We start from the raw sequence: 16741 nt of genomic DNA, 5'->3' as shown, positions 1-16741 counted from the left end.
CTCATAATGAGGCCTAGTGTCTTTAAGAACACTTCAAGGAATAGGGTAAAGGGGCGAGGCAAATGTTATCCTTTTCGTAGCCCTTACAATATCTTCTGGCAAAAAGGAGGGAAAACAAGACCATAACTATGCTGGTACAGTAGTTAAAGTGTCTGCAGTAAAATTGACAGTTTGAAGCCCAGAAGAAACAATTTTATCACGAATATCTGGGATTTTGTGAATAGAAAAATGAAGGCAATCACACAAGGACTGCAATGGTATAGCTGATATTTTAAGGGAGGGGCCAGAAGATAGGGAACGGACAACATTAAAAAGCTCCTTCGACTGATTAAGGGCCTTTTTAACTTTAAGAGTGTAATAGTTGCGTTTAGCCAATCAAATGGCAATATGATAGGCATTAGTGACCTGCTGAAGTAAAACTTTGTCTGAAGGAGAGAATTTTGTTCACCACTGCCTTTCTTCTTGTCTGTATTTTAAACGAGCGAGCGTCAGGTCCTCCGTGAATCCCAGGTCTGAAGGATGAGCCTGCTGTTTATAGGCAATGAGTGGTGCAAAATGGTGACCGTATTAAAAGTTGAAGCAAGGACAGGCGGTATAGACCTGAGGAAGATACCTAGCGTGCCATTTACGCCTCATAATATTAGGTATTTTAGAAACAGTAGAACATACTCCTATCCTCATAGAAAAAGGAATAATAGAGTGGTCAGTCCAGTCTACCCTTAAAGCCCGGAAAACCGAGGTATTTTAATCAGAGGAAAAATCATGTCAAGTGTATTAACCAATTCATGAGTAGGCTCATGTACCAAGTGCACAAGTCCTACCTCAGCCATGGCTGCCAAAAGATGAGCGACAGACTGAGTGTTGGAATCATTACATTTAAAATTGAAATCGCCAGTCAAAAGTAGATTGGAAAATGTAACCTGTAGATCAGAGACCAGGTCTACAAAGGAATCCGTAACAAGTGGATCATACTGAGCAGGACGGTAGATATTAAAAAAATTACATGTTAGTGAGGCAGAGAATTCCAGAAGGACAAATAAAGCTTCCATCCGTATAGTGTGACTTAGAGGCAGGGCAGTAGCTGCTACAGAAGTGTTATGAACTAAAGCTACCCCACCACCTGATCCGAAACTTGGTTACACCAGTTAATATTATAGTTGTCGGCAAGGACTTGATACTGCAAGCCCAGAAGGCTCACGTAGTCAGGTTTCTATTACACATACAATTTCAGGCAAACATCCTGCAACAGACCATAGCAGAAAGAGGCATGCATGACCAAGGAGCATGCATTTACCAGGAAGCCATTAACAAACTCTATCTTAACAGGCAGATTGGCTAAGTTTCACCATGATCATCCCCATAAACCCAGTGAGCCAAGTGGTATTTACCAGGGCCATGCTGAGGAGCAAGTCACAAGATATTAAACCAGAAGAAGCCTTGCTCACATTAGCCATAGCCCACAGCCAGTCCAAGCCATGGACAGCCACAGACGGGCTGGACTTTGGTGTGACTTCAACATGGTGAGCGCACATCCGCTGTGCCCTCCCGCTGTGCTTCATAACAGCAGTGTCCCTAAACAATTCTGTCTTGTGCGCTTTGTTGGGATGCACGTTTCATGTCCCAACGTAGGGAAGAGGTTCAGGTTAAGCATGTCATATTAGAACAATGGTGTGCTTGGGTTAGACGCGATGTTAACGCAACATTACAATTTAAAATGTCTTGAGTGCAGATAAATGGACTAGGATAAATATTACTATAAGTGCTAATTTGTGTTTCGTTTGGATAATAATAATTTAGCATTTATATAGCGCTACAAACCCTCAGGCATCTGAGTGCTGCTTATTATTACCCACAGTGTGTAGTGCTCATTTATCGACCTCGGAAGGATGAAAGGCTGAGATTGGCTCTGCCGGGATTCAAACCTGCGTCAGTAGGTTCTGCACAGATGTCAAAGCGAGCAATGCACTTGCTGTGCTATCGGACCGGATACATTTTAGATGTGCATCACTAGCAACATAATAGAAGTCTTGGGGACACAACGTAATTGTGCAATGTGCAGTCCTTAGAGTGGGAAGCGAGGAGCTTTATGCAGGCGAAGAAGAGAAGTACATGAGTGAGGGGAAAGCCACTGTTAGGGGTGCAGTAGTTTGTGAACAATGTAAATGTGGGATTTGATAATGTTTTTAGATGGGAGACATGTTCTGGGATATATGGGGAATATGTGGTTCGTGCAAGTACATGGAAATATCACAGATCACCGTTCCCCCATAGCTGGGTTTCGTGTAGGCTGCAGAGAGTTTGGTTTGCGGAGGTGAACTTTGCCTGGGCTGAAGGGTTGACTGACCAGGTCAAGGAAGGGGAATGAAGAAAACCACATTTGGCCAGCTGGCGATAGCATCAAATGGTTACTTGAGCCAAAGAGTAAATGAAATGCCATTGGGTTGTGGGTTTACGAGTAGATGGGTTTGTGGATGTAGGGAATAAATCTTCCTGTGAGAACAGAGTCCATGTACTGCCAAATGGAGGGTCATTCTGGGGTTAGTTAATAAAACACATGGAGGGCAGAGCTTGCCAGTGTTTTACGGTTTTCATTTGGGCTAGTAGGAAGACAAGCAGAATGTGTGCTAGAGGCTGTATGTTCTAAGATGGTAGTCGTAAATAAGGTGATGTGAAGGAATGCAGAAGGAATAAAATAGGCCATCAGTGCATCTGGGATGATGAGATGTGTATTGCTTGATTATAAACATGGTTATTTGTTTCTCTCCCTCCTCTTGCTTGAAATGTTCTTGTAAAAGCCTTGCATATCATGTACTGAGTTAAGGGCTTCCCACCAAATGGGACAAGTCCAACTGAATTGTTTTTAGATAATATGGAGATTATGTTTAGAATGTCATGAATGATTATGGAAAGAGAGCACGTGGAGAAGGCAATTGTGTTTTGTCAATGTGTCCAATGGGGTTTCAGAACGTAAGGGGGGTTAGATTTCCTTATACAGGGTTTGCCAATGTGATTTTGAGGGATGACTTTGTAGCAAAATATGTGTGATTATGTAAATTGTTTAAATGTGTATAAAAGCTACAACTTTGTTCAGCACTGGAAGGAACTGTTAGGTTTCAGCTTCAAGAGGCTTACTAAATCCTTGAGGCCGTTAGCATGCAATAAACTTGCCTTTCGGACAAAGTGTATTTACTCTCCATTGGAGCATGGTTTTTTTGCATTGGATTTTGGAGTCACGTTTCTACAGCTTGCTGGTTGCTGCGTTTGCTAACAAAATAAGCAGACCTTAGTAGTAATGACATTTACCCGCAGTGCTAATTAAGCAATAATGTCCAATTTGGCAGGTTGTACTGAGTGGCAATGACCCGCATCCCTCATCGCTCTTGGGCCTATTAGCTTGGGTGGCAGGCAATTAGCTCCTTGTGCAGCCCACAGAACTCAGCGTTGTTGGTTAAAACATAAAGCTTGTAAATAGTATTGTGGAGTTAACTAAAGTTTACCTTAATACTGACTTCATATCTAAAGTACAAATACTGAAAACATTGAGCCCTTTTGCAAAAATATGAATCCCCATTAATTCATGTTTGTGGGTTTCCCTGTAAAATATAGATTCTTACTGTTTGCTATTGTTGTCCACAAATAGATCAATTCATGCAGCAACACACACAGTGAAACCCCAGTAACCACCACCTCTGGATGCCTCCTACCCTACCTCTATCACCAGTTCAACAGTATTCAATACAATATTCCTGCTCAATTTATTTTTAACTCTTATAATAGATTAGATATTCTGCAGCCTTTATTGTGAGCTAGCTCATTACACAGTCGATATGTTGCCCAGTCACTATAATGATCTTCTCTTTTGCTCCTGTGGTTTGCTCTAAGAGGCATGTACTAACCCAAAACCACACATATGGGGGAAGGTTAGTGTACTTGTCAATAGTTCTAAAATGCAGCAGGTTCTTCAAGTCCAGTGATGTTTTGTGCTCTGTATAACTTGATTGAATGTGTAAAATCTAATGCTGATATAATAACTTATCAAAATGTTCCAGACCCTATAACGTTTACGTCGAGGCCATATATTTTGAATGAAAAGAACATCATCTTGTTGAAATTATGTATCTGATCCGGTCTACTCTATGGACGTAAGAAAGCAACATAGTTTGAGCCACGAGAAAAGGGGTTCAGTGGCGGCCATGTTTGGTCTTTGAATTGACACTGTGAGGCCTGCCTCTGATTCATCAACACAAGGATGTGTTTGAAAGCCCATAGCACCATAGCTGCAGGACATTAGACGGGCCATGAGGGGATGCAAGGAAGAAGAAAGAAGGTGGAGAGATTCTGGTAAAAGGAAGGGCAAATTCGACATAAAGAACATGATACATTGGGCACAAAAAAGAACATTTCATTAGGCCAGTGGAGGGGGTGGTCCATAAAAACATAGCACAATGCAATCTGTTCAGAGACCTCAAATGTACTTCTCGACCACAAGGTCTGGACCATAAGGATTCTTTCTTTCAACATACATCTGAGATCAGTGCAAATATGAAGCAAATATTCCCCAACCTTTTGAGATCACTGTAGACCTAGAGGCGGTTCCAACCACCAACAAATGGAATCATATTTCCAGGTAGGACATAAGCCAGTTGCTGGTTGCTCCCTTTACCCATTTTACCCAGCATCTGTGGAGTATTGGGGCCCTAGTGGTAATGACAATCATGAAACACTTTTTAAGACAAATGACATCGAGGAGGACCACAACATGGGTGTACCAAATCAATTAAGAGGTCACCACTATAGTGTTAAAATTATCTCAACATTTCAAATATAAAATCATATTTTAATACATTTAAAAAACAGGTTTATTACTACATGGTGCTGCCTGTATTCTTGTGAGGATAGGATATGGATCTTAGTTCTCAAAAATACAAGACCTAATTTGGGAAAAGGCAATGCTTTTAGCCATTTCCTGCCTGAAGATGATGTTGCCTTTATCATCAACGTCATGTAGTCACTGTCACGGGTTGAAGGTGAAGCTGCTGTGCCTTTTAGAAAAGACCTACGTGGGTATGAACAAGTGGATCTGTTATTTAAAGGAACACGTAATGAAAATAAAGGTTAGCTTGTGAAAGCAGACGTGGTCCTGTGTTACTTGCTTTCTTTTCACATATCTGTTAACACCTAGCAATGAAGTTCTGGCCTGCACATTGGTGTTGCCCGGTTGCTGGCTTGAGTGGCTGCTTGCTGTCACTGATGTTTGCGCTGATACAAACAGCGCATTTTGAAGGGGTGCCATGCACTGGCTGCTGGCTTGCACACATTGTGCTGTGTGTGGGCTCAAGAAGTGCTTGTGTCGCTGTGGAGACAGAGCGGCTGGAGTGGGAAACGCGATGCCTGACAGTGGAGGTGCAATGCTGCCTGAGCAGGTAGAAGTGGCAGTGAATGGCAATGTGGCTCTGCCTCGAGTGTTGAGCTTCCTTAATGTGGAAAAGTACTGAAAGGTACATTGACTGTTGATGTACCTTTTTTTGGCCTTGTAATTGAAGATGAGTATGGACCCGGAGGCGCAACAGGAGATAGTGGCCTCCATGGCAAGGGTGGCCTTCCTTCGCAAGCCACTCCGCTTTACATTGCTTCCTCAGGATGACAAGGGTCCTAGATCGCTGGAGTGGGTTGAGGATTTTTAAGGCTTTGTTAAAGCTGGGGGGGAAGGCGCTTCACCAGCCTTACTTGACAATCATTAACCTTACTGGGACAGAGATTAAGAACTTTATTAAGACTATTCCGTTGGGTGAAAGGGACACCTTTGAGAAACTGATTGATGCTTTCAATAAGAAACTTGTCATCCAGCCCAATAGGGATTATGAAAGATATATGTTCAATCAGTGTACCCAGCAGGTGCAAGAGACTATTTGTGAATTTGTTACAAGGCTATGTCAGAAGTTGATACATTTCCAGTTCTCTCAGTTTTCAGATGATGAAGCGATTAGGCTTCATGTCATCGAAGGGTGTATTTCCTCTGCTTTTAGGAAACAACTGTAGAGGAAACCAATTCCCATTGATGAAGTATTTGAATTGGCAGGAATTCATGAGAGGGTTGATGTACAGGCAGCATCTATGGAGGGTGCTCCTGGCCGGCAAGTGGTTTGTGAGGTGATGGCTGCAGCGCAGACTTGGGAAATGGGGGATCGAATTAGGTTTTCAAATTGGGCTGCAAATCTACAGTCAAAGGTTCAGAGACTGTTTTATCGATGTGGATTGGTTATACGGCATGCAGAGGTGTGTCCGGACATTGCTCAGCGTTGCTCAAATTATGGCTGGGAAAGTCACGATCAGGCTGCCTGTCTGGCCGGGAGCTACTTCTGCTGATAATTGGAGACAACGGTATCAGCCGTCAGGGCGCCCATACGCCTCATCTCAAGGTTAATATTCTTAATTTCAAGGTCCAAGGAGGATGCAGTCAGGGGATGCTTTTGGACCCCAGAACTATGTGAGAGCGGTTGATGAGGTATCTGGAGGATACACTCGCAGGAGGGATCAGCAACCTGAGTGCATTTATTGTGGTGATGATCATGAGGAGGTAACACATGCGTATCCTGGCCCTGGAATGCAAGGTGAGCAATAGCATGATTTTTGACCTGTGGTGGAGCAAGACTATTCAGACGAGTATGTGAATTTGATACAAGATGAGCAGGAAGTAGAGGAGGCCCCAAGGTTAATGATTGACATGGGGACAGCACTCATTGTTTCTTGATCGATACAGGAGCGACTGTGAATGTCATAGGGGAGCAGGAATTCTTGCTGATCACTACTGGCCTAATGCTGGATAGGTCTATGGCGAGGATCTTTCAGTGGGGTCCTGTTCAACCGTTGCAGTCATTGGGGCAGTTTCAACGGAAACTGGGGTACAAGAGCAGATCAACGGATGCTATTTTCCATGTCATTCGCAGTCCCATAAAAGGGAGAGGTCTTCTTAGCTATGGTACGGCAAATCAACTGGGACTGATCGATGTTCATTTTCAAGATAGTGACATTGTGTAATCTGTGGAAAGACCTTTTCAAAGTACGAAGTCCCTCTGTATGATAAATACTGTGCCTCTGTCCAAAGAGTGTATCCAAGCTATGTTTCCAAAGTTGTTTGAGGGTTTGTGTAGGCTGAAAGGGATGATCATAAAGCTGCTTATTGATGAGTCAGTTAGACCAGTTCTTCAACACCCTGGAGAATGGGGTTTCATTTGCAAAAAGCTGTATGGAACAGCGCTTAGGAAACAACATCATTGAAAGAGCTACTGGAGCCACACCGTGGATCTCTCCATTGGTGGTTTTTCTAAAGGACGGTGGTACAATCAGGGTGTGCATTGACATGAGGGTTGCAAATACCGCCATTCAGCGCGAGCGACATCCTGGTCCTAGCATTAAGGGAATGAGTGTACAACTTAACTGTGCTACCATGTTTTTGAAGCTTGACTTATCAGTTGGAGTTGCATCCTGAGACTAGAACAATTCCAACCTTTTCAACCCATGATGGCCTGTTTTGATATCGGAAATTGAACTTTAGCATTTCTTCGGCTGCTGAGATTTTCCAGGAGGGCATTCATCCAGTAATTTTCCCTATAAAATCTACTTTGAATTAATGTGATGATATTCTAGTGTATAGGTCCTCTCAGAAAGAACATGATCAGGCTTTGGTGGACACGTTTGTGGCTTTGTAAAAGCAGGTGTGACCCTAAATGTGGCCAAATGCAATATCAACAAGAAGAAATTAAGATTTTTTGGCCATATTTGTTCTGATGCTGGAATCCTGATCCTGAGAAGGTCAGCACTATTGTGGCCCCTCCAATGCAGGTAGTGGATGTGAGATCATTCTTGGGTATGGCAAGCTATTGTGCCAGGTACCTTCCACATTATGCCTCTCAGACGGAACCTTTGAGGTGGTTGCTGCAGAAAGATTCCCAGTTTGAATGGACAGAGGAGTGTCAAGGTGCCTTCAAGGGAATAAAGGAGGCACTGGCAGAGGTGGGGAAATTGGTGCATTTTGACCCTGGCCGGCATACTGAAATCATTGTTGCTGCCAGCCCTGTGGGGTTGAGGGCTATCCTGGCCCAGGTGGAGATTAAGGATACACCTTTTCATGTGTAGCCTAGACATATTGTGGGCTATGCTAGTCAGGCTCTGTCTCTTACTGAGATGGCGCATCCTCAGGCTGAGAAGGAGAGTCTTGCTGCTGTATGGGCGAGTGAAAACTTTCACAATTTTATAGTCTTGACGCTGGTGACAGACCTTCAAGCCCTTTTTCTCTATTTGGCAATCCTCGGACCAAAATGCCACCTAAAATTGAGAGGTGGGGAATTCGCCTGCACGAGTATGATTATACTACTGTCCATAAACCGGGAGGAGATCAAAAACCGGTGGATTACATCTCGAGACATCCCAGAGGAGATCATGCAACAGACGAGGTGATCGGGAGTACATTAACTATGTAACGACCAACGCTTTGCCACCTGCAATTATTCTAGATATGGTGGCATGTGAGTCAAGCAAAGACCTATCTATGGAGCTGGCATTCAGCTTATGAATCGGAATCAATGGAAGGATTATCGTAGGCACAATGGGGCCCATCTTGAAGACAGCCTAATGGAAATGGAGCAGCTGGTGAAGGTGTATGACGAGTTGGCTGTAATGGACAATATGATTCTATTGAGGGGATGCCACCATGTGATTCCACCCCCTTTGAGGGAAATGGTCAGACAGATGGCACATCAAGGTCATATGGGTGCTGAAAATACAAAGAAACACTTGCAGAGACATGTGTGGTTTCCTCACATGGATATGATGGTAGAGGACTTAGTGCGATAGTGTCTACCTTGCCACTGTACGACCAGAGCGGATCCCCCACTGCCTTTGCAACCTACTCAAATTCCAGAAAGGCCATGCGAGTGGCAGTTGATTTTTATGACCCACTGGACACTGGAAGTTATCTACTTGTCTTTATTTAGGAATTTTCATGATTTGCCCTAGTCAAGAGGGTGACGACACTGCTTTCCTGCTGGCTGCTGCTGTATTTTATGAGGTGCTTAGTGAGTGGGGGATTCCAAGTACTATTAAGTCAGGTAATGTTCCTCCATACAGTGGTCAGGACTTTGCGACCTTCGCCAAGCATATAGGGTTTAAACATCAGAGATAGAGAGCATCTATTGAGGGTTTTTCTTACCATCAGGCCCTTTGCAGTATGTAGAAGCTACTGCGAAAACCCCTGCTGAAATCATGATGGCTTACCAGGTTAACACTCGGTTGATCACTCTGCCTGATGAGGAAGGTGTTCGTGATGATGAAATTAAAGAAAGGGATGCTGAACAGAAGCATCCTGTTAAGGAAACAACTGGCCACAGAAGAGGAGCCAGGTCAAAAGACTTGGCAGTCGGGATGAGGTGTTGGTGCAACAACAAGGACAAAATATAAATCTCACCCGCCTAGTGTCATAGCAGTGAAGGGGTCTATGATAACAGCAGGAATCGAAGTTCGAGAGATAACAAGAAATGCGTCCCATTTTAAACATCTTATCAAATGTGAAGAAAAGACTGAGATGGTGACAGAATGTAAAGTGGGAAGTGAAGTACCCCCGGATGAGGTGAAGACAGGGGTGGGGAGGGTATTTCCCAATTCCCCAGGAAGAACTGTACAGAGACAGGGCTCAGAAAGGGAGTTGGTCATGGATGGTAGGATTTGCCCTTAGAGGGCTGTCAAACGGCCACAGCGACTGATAGAAGAATACTGAGTTTCCCTAAGAGTTTTTGTGGGCGAGTGATGTCATGGGTTGAAGGTGAAGGCGCTGTGCTTTTTAAGAAAGACTCACGTGGGTATGAACACGTGGGTATATTGGTATTTAAAGGAACACGTATTGAAAGTAAAAGTTTGTTTGTGAAAAGCAGACGTGGTCCTGTGTTACTTGCTTTCTTTACACAGACCTGTTAACAGTCACGTGCATGCTGGCAGCCATAGAATCACGGCTGAGGAGCATGGGTTATTAGACACAAGTACGTCTGGGCTTCACTGCGGCCTCAACATGGAGTCAGAATTGCTTACCTTTGGGGATCAGCTTTATTTGAGTTAGTGCTGGTCAAGGGATTTCATTATAAAGGGCAAAAGAAGTGCGCTTTTTCTTTTAAAGGAGCTAGGCTATGGCTTGACAGATCATGCTTCCATTTACACATCATCCATTCCTCTAATCAACCCATTCCCTGGTGTGCCTAAGATAGCAGACCTCGATTTGTTACATTTATTATGACGATTACATATTTAACAATCCACCATTTGCTTTATTATAGTTCTGCAATGCCATGAAACCCCATGCAGAGGAAAGTACAGTGGTTCAGAGAACGCACCGGAAGCCCAAAATGGCATTACAGAATCAAAATACAGAGGAGCCGAATTTTGTACATAGGGCATTTACATATTAGATTTCTGTACCACGTCAGATGCAGAAATCCTGCTTCACACAACATGATAAACTTACGCTGGCGATGAAACAGCATACACTATCATTAAAATAGTATATAAATGCTTCAAACATCCGAAAAGCAGAAAGAAAGGGGAGCGAGTGAACGGTCTTGATGCATAGAAAGATGTATTTTGTAACTGCGGCCACATCCTTTCATTATCATGGCCTTCCTGAAAAGACATTAAATCCTGAGTGCCTTGCGCTGTATGCTTTAGACCCGTCACTCAAGCGTGGGGCTGCAGTTTATGGGCAGGGAGGGTAATTCGTGTCCCAGAAATAGCTGTGAAGCAGAGTTCAGGCAGATGGACGGAGAGCCACTCTCCGCTCCTGGCATTCTTCCATCACTGCTACTGGCACTGCACTTCCTTCAAGGAGGAAGGGGGGCCACGCAACCCCCTGAAGGGACACAGGTGCATCCCTTCCATCAGGGGTCTGCGCACTCTGGCTCACCAGGTGTTCTGGACTACAGTTCCCATCAGCACTAAGTCGCATAGTGAACTGTGAGTGCTTGGAGGGCGACGTCACCTGCGGAGCCACAGGCCTTCTCCATGTCTGCGTTAGCCTTCCTCGGGTTCCCCATCGCGGGAGAAGGAGAAAGGGCGTCTACGGCAAAGATCGTGTGGCCTCTCGTCGCCTCTGCTGTGCCTGGGTGTTCCTGGTAGGGAAGATCGGGGGGACGAGGAGTGTGAAGTATTTCGTAATTCTCAACAAGTGTATCACACTACAGAATTATGGTAATAGGTTTAGGTCCATGGCATCATTTCCATAAATTGCACGTTTTGAAAGGACTGCCAAATAGTCATTCAAAGTGGACAGTCGCATAATTTAAAAAAAAAATACATTTTGCTGTTTTCACTTGCAGAAACAGTACCTTCAAACTCCATAATTCATGGGAATCATGTCACGCGTGTTAATTATATTCCAGCTCAGCAAATTAATTCCTCCGTCCGATTTCCGTCTCATAAGTTACTTTGTTCTCCAAGCAGGACAAGCTCTTTTAATAAATAGATACGACGACCCCGAACACTTCCAGCACACCCTCACAACTTTTCATTTATTCCGAGCTGTTTAAAGTCCTCCCATCCCCACAGCCGACTGCCAATTTTGCATCTCGTGCTCTGAAGCCATCTTCAGATTGTATGGGTGACCTACAAAAACCCCAATAGATAAATAACAATCAAACAGAATCCAATTTAATTTCCCCCTTTAGTGCAATGAGCACTCTACCTACATACTGTAAAAAAATATCAATCCTCCACAAAATCCGGTGGTAGAGGAACAGGGTGTAACGGGAAAAACAGTGCTGCAGCTTCCAGGGAGTAGTTGCTAAGCTGGGAGGATGTAGCCTACACAACATTGACCCTAATTTTACCTGTAAAACTGTAGTTCGCATTTTTACTCTGCTTTTCTTGTTCTCCTTTCACTCACATGTGTCATCTCTGACCCAATTCATATAGACGCATTCTTAGTATTTATTATGTACCATTTAATGATAGCATCACAGAAATAAAGAAATAACCTCATATGATGATGTGATTTATAAATAATTTTGGACAGAACTTGTGTATACTCTTAGACTTCTTAGCGCTCCCCCAAATTACATTTAATGACCATTAAAAATGGGGCAGTAATAACGCTTGTTTTTACAGTGCTTAGGAGCTGGCGGAGGCTGGCATAAAGCGCTATGTAAAAATGCAATACTATTGTTATAAAAAACAAGCAATGTACAACTAACAAGTAGATTGGTGTGCTACCGTTTTTTGAAAAGGATGTCTTCCTCGTGCTGAGGGGGTCTCTAACTGCCCCAAACAATTCTTCATCGGGGTCCACTTCTTCGTCAAATAGAGCGTGCTTGGGCTTCTGCATTGGCTGGGCAACTTTGACTACAGCTGGTTTCTTGGGCCTTTTGGTTCTAAAATAATAAAGAGATGGAAGGAAATGTTTTATTGAAGTCGTGTTCACTTTATACGTGTAGGGATGCATTTTAATTTTGCTAATTTCCTACGCATATATAATCACACAGCATAGAAATCCCATGTCCTACAAAGTCGAGAAATGAACTTTGGGCATGAATTCAGTCAGACCCCACTTGCCCATTAATTACCCTTACTTTTGTCATAATGCACAATTCATGTTTTTTTCCCTCTAGTGCAAAAGCGTTGGCGCAAAGATACGCACAACTAACAGATGGATTCAAATAAAAATCAAGATTACAGCTAATGGTGTGTCTGTTCTACAAGAAAGCTGATATCTGTACTTTTTACCTTGAGAACTGCTCTTTGAATAGGCACACGCTATATTTAGCAAGCGTCCAGCTATATTTGTCTTTTAAAGTTACATACATGCAAACAGCAATGGTTATGATGTACTTTTCACTTAAGAACTGAATAATGTATACCTCATCAACTAATTTAATTCAATCAGCAAAATATATACTGCATTTGTATTTTTCTCTCAGAATGTTAGACTACATCTTTTGGGTCGTTTATACAATATGGCTGCATCAATACAAACTGTTTGCTCCAGGCATTTGCCGGAAAGAATTTGTTTTGTGACATTTTAACATTATGGGGAGGAAACCTCCATGCACAGTGCATTATGTTTAGTAGAATATGTTTAATTTATATTAAATAACCTTGACAATACCAAAAGCAATGTGCCCTTCACCATCTGTTCCCTTTCCCCATCAAGCACAACTACATGTTAAACAAGCCACTGCATTACCTCCGCTATCATCACCACTACAGCCATAGGTGGCTGCACCTCCATGTTGATGGAACATTGACAGCTTGAATTTGATGTATTCGCATATTAGGGTGATACGTTTACTTACGGTTGTCCTGATCAAGGGCCTAACATTTCAACTCAACAATTGTTTTGGATAACAGAGAGAAGACATGGTCATTCTGAATGAAACCGAGCCACAATAATCCGCTATTCCAGCCACAATGTCAGACCACTATTGTGGTCATTGGGGCAGTACAGAAGTGCATTATGATTGCATAATGTGAGGCCATGACCAACGACACGGTACAATCCCCAGGGCTCCTTTATGAGAGAGGATAGCGATGCCCAGACAAGGGAGGCAGGAGACTGATGGAGCGGCGGAAACCTCACAGTCATTTATACTCTACACATTGCCAGCCCTGATTACCGGCAGTACTCACCAGCAGGGAAGAAAGAGCCTCATATAAGATGTGTCCCAAGCCCTTATGGCTCAATGGCTTCAACAACAGGAGACAACGCAGAGGGAGTATTCAAGACAACCAAACTAAGAAATGATAATCCGTGATGCAAACAGTCACAGCTACTCCGACCCTAGGATAGAGAGGACAGAGGGGGTCCAGAAAACAACCATTCGGGACAGAGAGGAATCATGCTGCGCACAGCCGCAGCGAGTAAAGAACCTTGAAGCCACTGTAGAGGAAGTGGGGGCTCTTACTGGGAGCCCGGGATACCAGGAGGAGAACCATGGGGATGGTGTCAAGGTAGAATAGACAGACGAACAAACTGATAAACAATGGGGCTGGTGCTATGGTTTCTATGAGCAGGGAATCAAGTAAGATGAAAGGTGATTGGCCCATCCCGACCCCGCTCGATATAAAACACAGTTACCAGATACAATGTGTCAAAACTGCTTCCGTCTTTGTAGGGGGAAGACACTACAGATGAGGAATCAACCTGCCAGTGTGCCTATTAGAAGCAAAGACGTGCCAACCATGAAGGGTAGAAAAAGAAGAACTCGCCATTATCCTCTACCTCCGCTAAGACTGCTATGAACTCATGGTGAAGAAAACGAGTGATTAAATGTAACTGCCTGAGATGCAAATACAATTAAAACCTGTTAGGCAGAATTACCTGCAGTAACCTTTGGGAACACTACAGGCAATCAAGACTACAAGTGTAAGCACAATTTCACCTTTGGTACAAGCCTGTACTACACAATAAAGTGGTAGCAACGGCTGAGCAGCCAGACTTATCTCAAAAGTTCAAGTGAGCACTAGAACAAGTTCCACAAATGACCAACCAATACAGTATTTCAAATATACACTTACTCAAGGTTTCTTGGTAAAAGAATATACATTTATTTACTCAGTCAGTTAGAAAACATTACACTAGCATAAGCAGCTGAATATCACACACTAGTATACCACCCACAAAAATACAACCGGTAAGTAAATGAACAAGTTTAGCTCCAATGAAGTGGGAGCAAAATGGCACTTCAGATACTTATTAAAGGAGTAAAAAGACAAGGTTATAAGAATAGACAGTCTAAATAAATTCATAGGCAGGGCAAAGGGTTTCAGTTATCTACAACCAGCAATTCTTCTCATAGGCCTGTGCCAAAGTCCATGGTTCAGAGTCTTTGTATAGGATAGCAGGGTTCTGGTAGTAACGGTTAAGTCTTTTGCACAGAGTTTAGAAGAATTTGGCTAGGTGAAAAGTTTGATGAATGTTTAGGGAAGGACAAGCCTTCGTAGTTGAGGAAAGCTTCACGCACTTTCTCGATGGCTGAAAAGATTTCCGGACCGCGTTTGCATAGTACCTTGTTATTGAAGAAAGTTGTAGCTGAGGCAGTTGTTCCTGTCAGTTTGAGCAGATCTTGCTGTTCCTGAGCTGCAGTCGTAGGGACAAGAAAGAGGATGTCGGGGGATTCCTGCACTGCCCAGGGACGAGGCCAAAAGCTGTAGCAAGATGTCGGTTTAAGGTGTGAGTGCCTTAAAGTCCACGAGCTGGTTTCCTTCCCTCTGGCTATCTGGTTTTCAACAGCACTCTGATGAAAATTCGACCAGATGGGGACGGTGTCCAGGTGGCTTTCCAATTGGTTGTTCCCACCAAACTCAATGGAAGAAGTTAACCTTGAAGGGCTTCTCTATCGATGGAGTTTCAGGCAATTTGGACCTGCAGCAGGTCTTCAGCGGTCGTCCAGGAGTTGCAGCAGTCCTCTTCTTACAGCTCGTCTTCGGTTCTTTCGTTCCAGTGGTTGGCTCTGCTTTCAAGTCCCAGAGACCTGCTTTTATACAGTTTTCTCACATTCATTCCAGTTTGGCTGTCACTCACACAGCAGGGTGGCTATCCTTGCCAGACAGCCAGCTGACGAATCATGCCAGAGTGCATTCAGGTCCCTTAGGAGACTAAGCACAGGGAGTTTCGGCACCTCCCTCACATCCTGTCCACCCCAGACACCCAGGCGCCAGAGGAGGGCTTCAGCACTGAAGCCCGCCAAAGGACAACAAACAAAGGGGCCAAACCTGGTTTGGCACGCAGAGATAAACACAAGAAGGACTTTTCCTAAAAGAAATGGCAAAAAAAGATGACTGGAGTCTGTTTTTACACACAGGTCTGGGGTGCCATATTGAAAAACATGGCCGACCCGATTTTTAGCTACCGTTGTTAGTGGTTGGGAAAAATCACGGTAGTTGATCTAAACCACTGCCACCAACCATTTAAATTAGGGCAAGGTAACATTTGACTGTTACATGAGTGTTTTGACTCAGGGGAAGATAAGCAACCCCTCCAACACTCTATAGTAAGATAGTGTGTGCTGGGTCAGTAAATTTAAAGAGACTAGTAAAGTCAATTTAACTTTACAGGCTCTGGGAGACAGTAGTCGTCCCAGAGAAAGTATTTAAACCTTGGGAAGTCTGAAATACATCCCTGTGCCACTGCACTGAAGGTGCTGCATGACACACAGAAAAAGATGATGCCTATAGAGTTGTCTTAAAACTCCATAACCAAAGAACATAAAAGTTAAACACTTTGAAAATGAAAAGTTCAAAGCCCCAATATATAGCAAAAGAGCTGGATGGCTCTAAGGTAGAGGGCATTTAGCTCTCCCTAACAAAACCTTATATTCAAGCAACAGAAGAGTCAGGTCTTCTCTATTCACACACAAGATAATTCTGAATGAAGCTGTAAAAACTTTAAGTGATTCAGTGCTTTGACCACCTCGTCCTATATTCCGCATTTCTGCTTGCCTGCATTGTGGCCTACTGCTGCGAGGTGCTCACTGGGACACATATCTGCACAGTAATGGGATATAGGAATCATTTAGTTAAAGCTGTAATCTTTGGTGTCATCCAAATTAATCAATTGACTTCGTTTTTCAAGAGCTGTGCATTGCATATTTTATGGGAGTTCCTCATTAACAGAAATGTTCTGAACAAATGCCTCTGAGAATGCAGGGAATAGTCTATTGCTGTGCCAGAGGTCAAAGATGTTAGTGAGGGTGTTAAGGCGATCAAT

General features: G+C 43.5%; 1 protein-coding gene across 2 annotated transcripts in view; it reads right to left on the bottom strand.

The window, feature by feature from the left end:
• HS1BP3 (HCLS1 binding protein 3) overlaps positions 1-16741 on the bottom strand; it is a 693029-nt gene that overhangs the window by 97587 nt on the left and 578701 nt on the right. For both annotated transcript variants that reach the window (XM_069605896.1, XM_069605895.1), the window contains exon 5: positions 12250-12407. In XM_069605896.1, the coding sequence (XP_069461997.1) occupies positions 12250-12407 (158 nt within the window). The remainder of the gene's footprint in view (positions 1-12249; positions 12408-16741) is intronic.

The sequence above is a fragment of the Ambystoma mexicanum genome, chromosome 4p (genome assembly GCF_040938575.1).
Source record: "Ambystoma mexicanum isolate Mex_15411 chromosome 4p, UKY_AmexF1_1, whole genome shotgun sequence".
Classification (NCBI taxonomy): domain Eukaryota; kingdom Metazoa; phylum Chordata; class Amphibia; order Caudata; family Ambystomatidae; genus Ambystoma; species Ambystoma mexicanum.
This window is presented reverse-complemented; position numbering and strand designations above follow the sequence as displayed.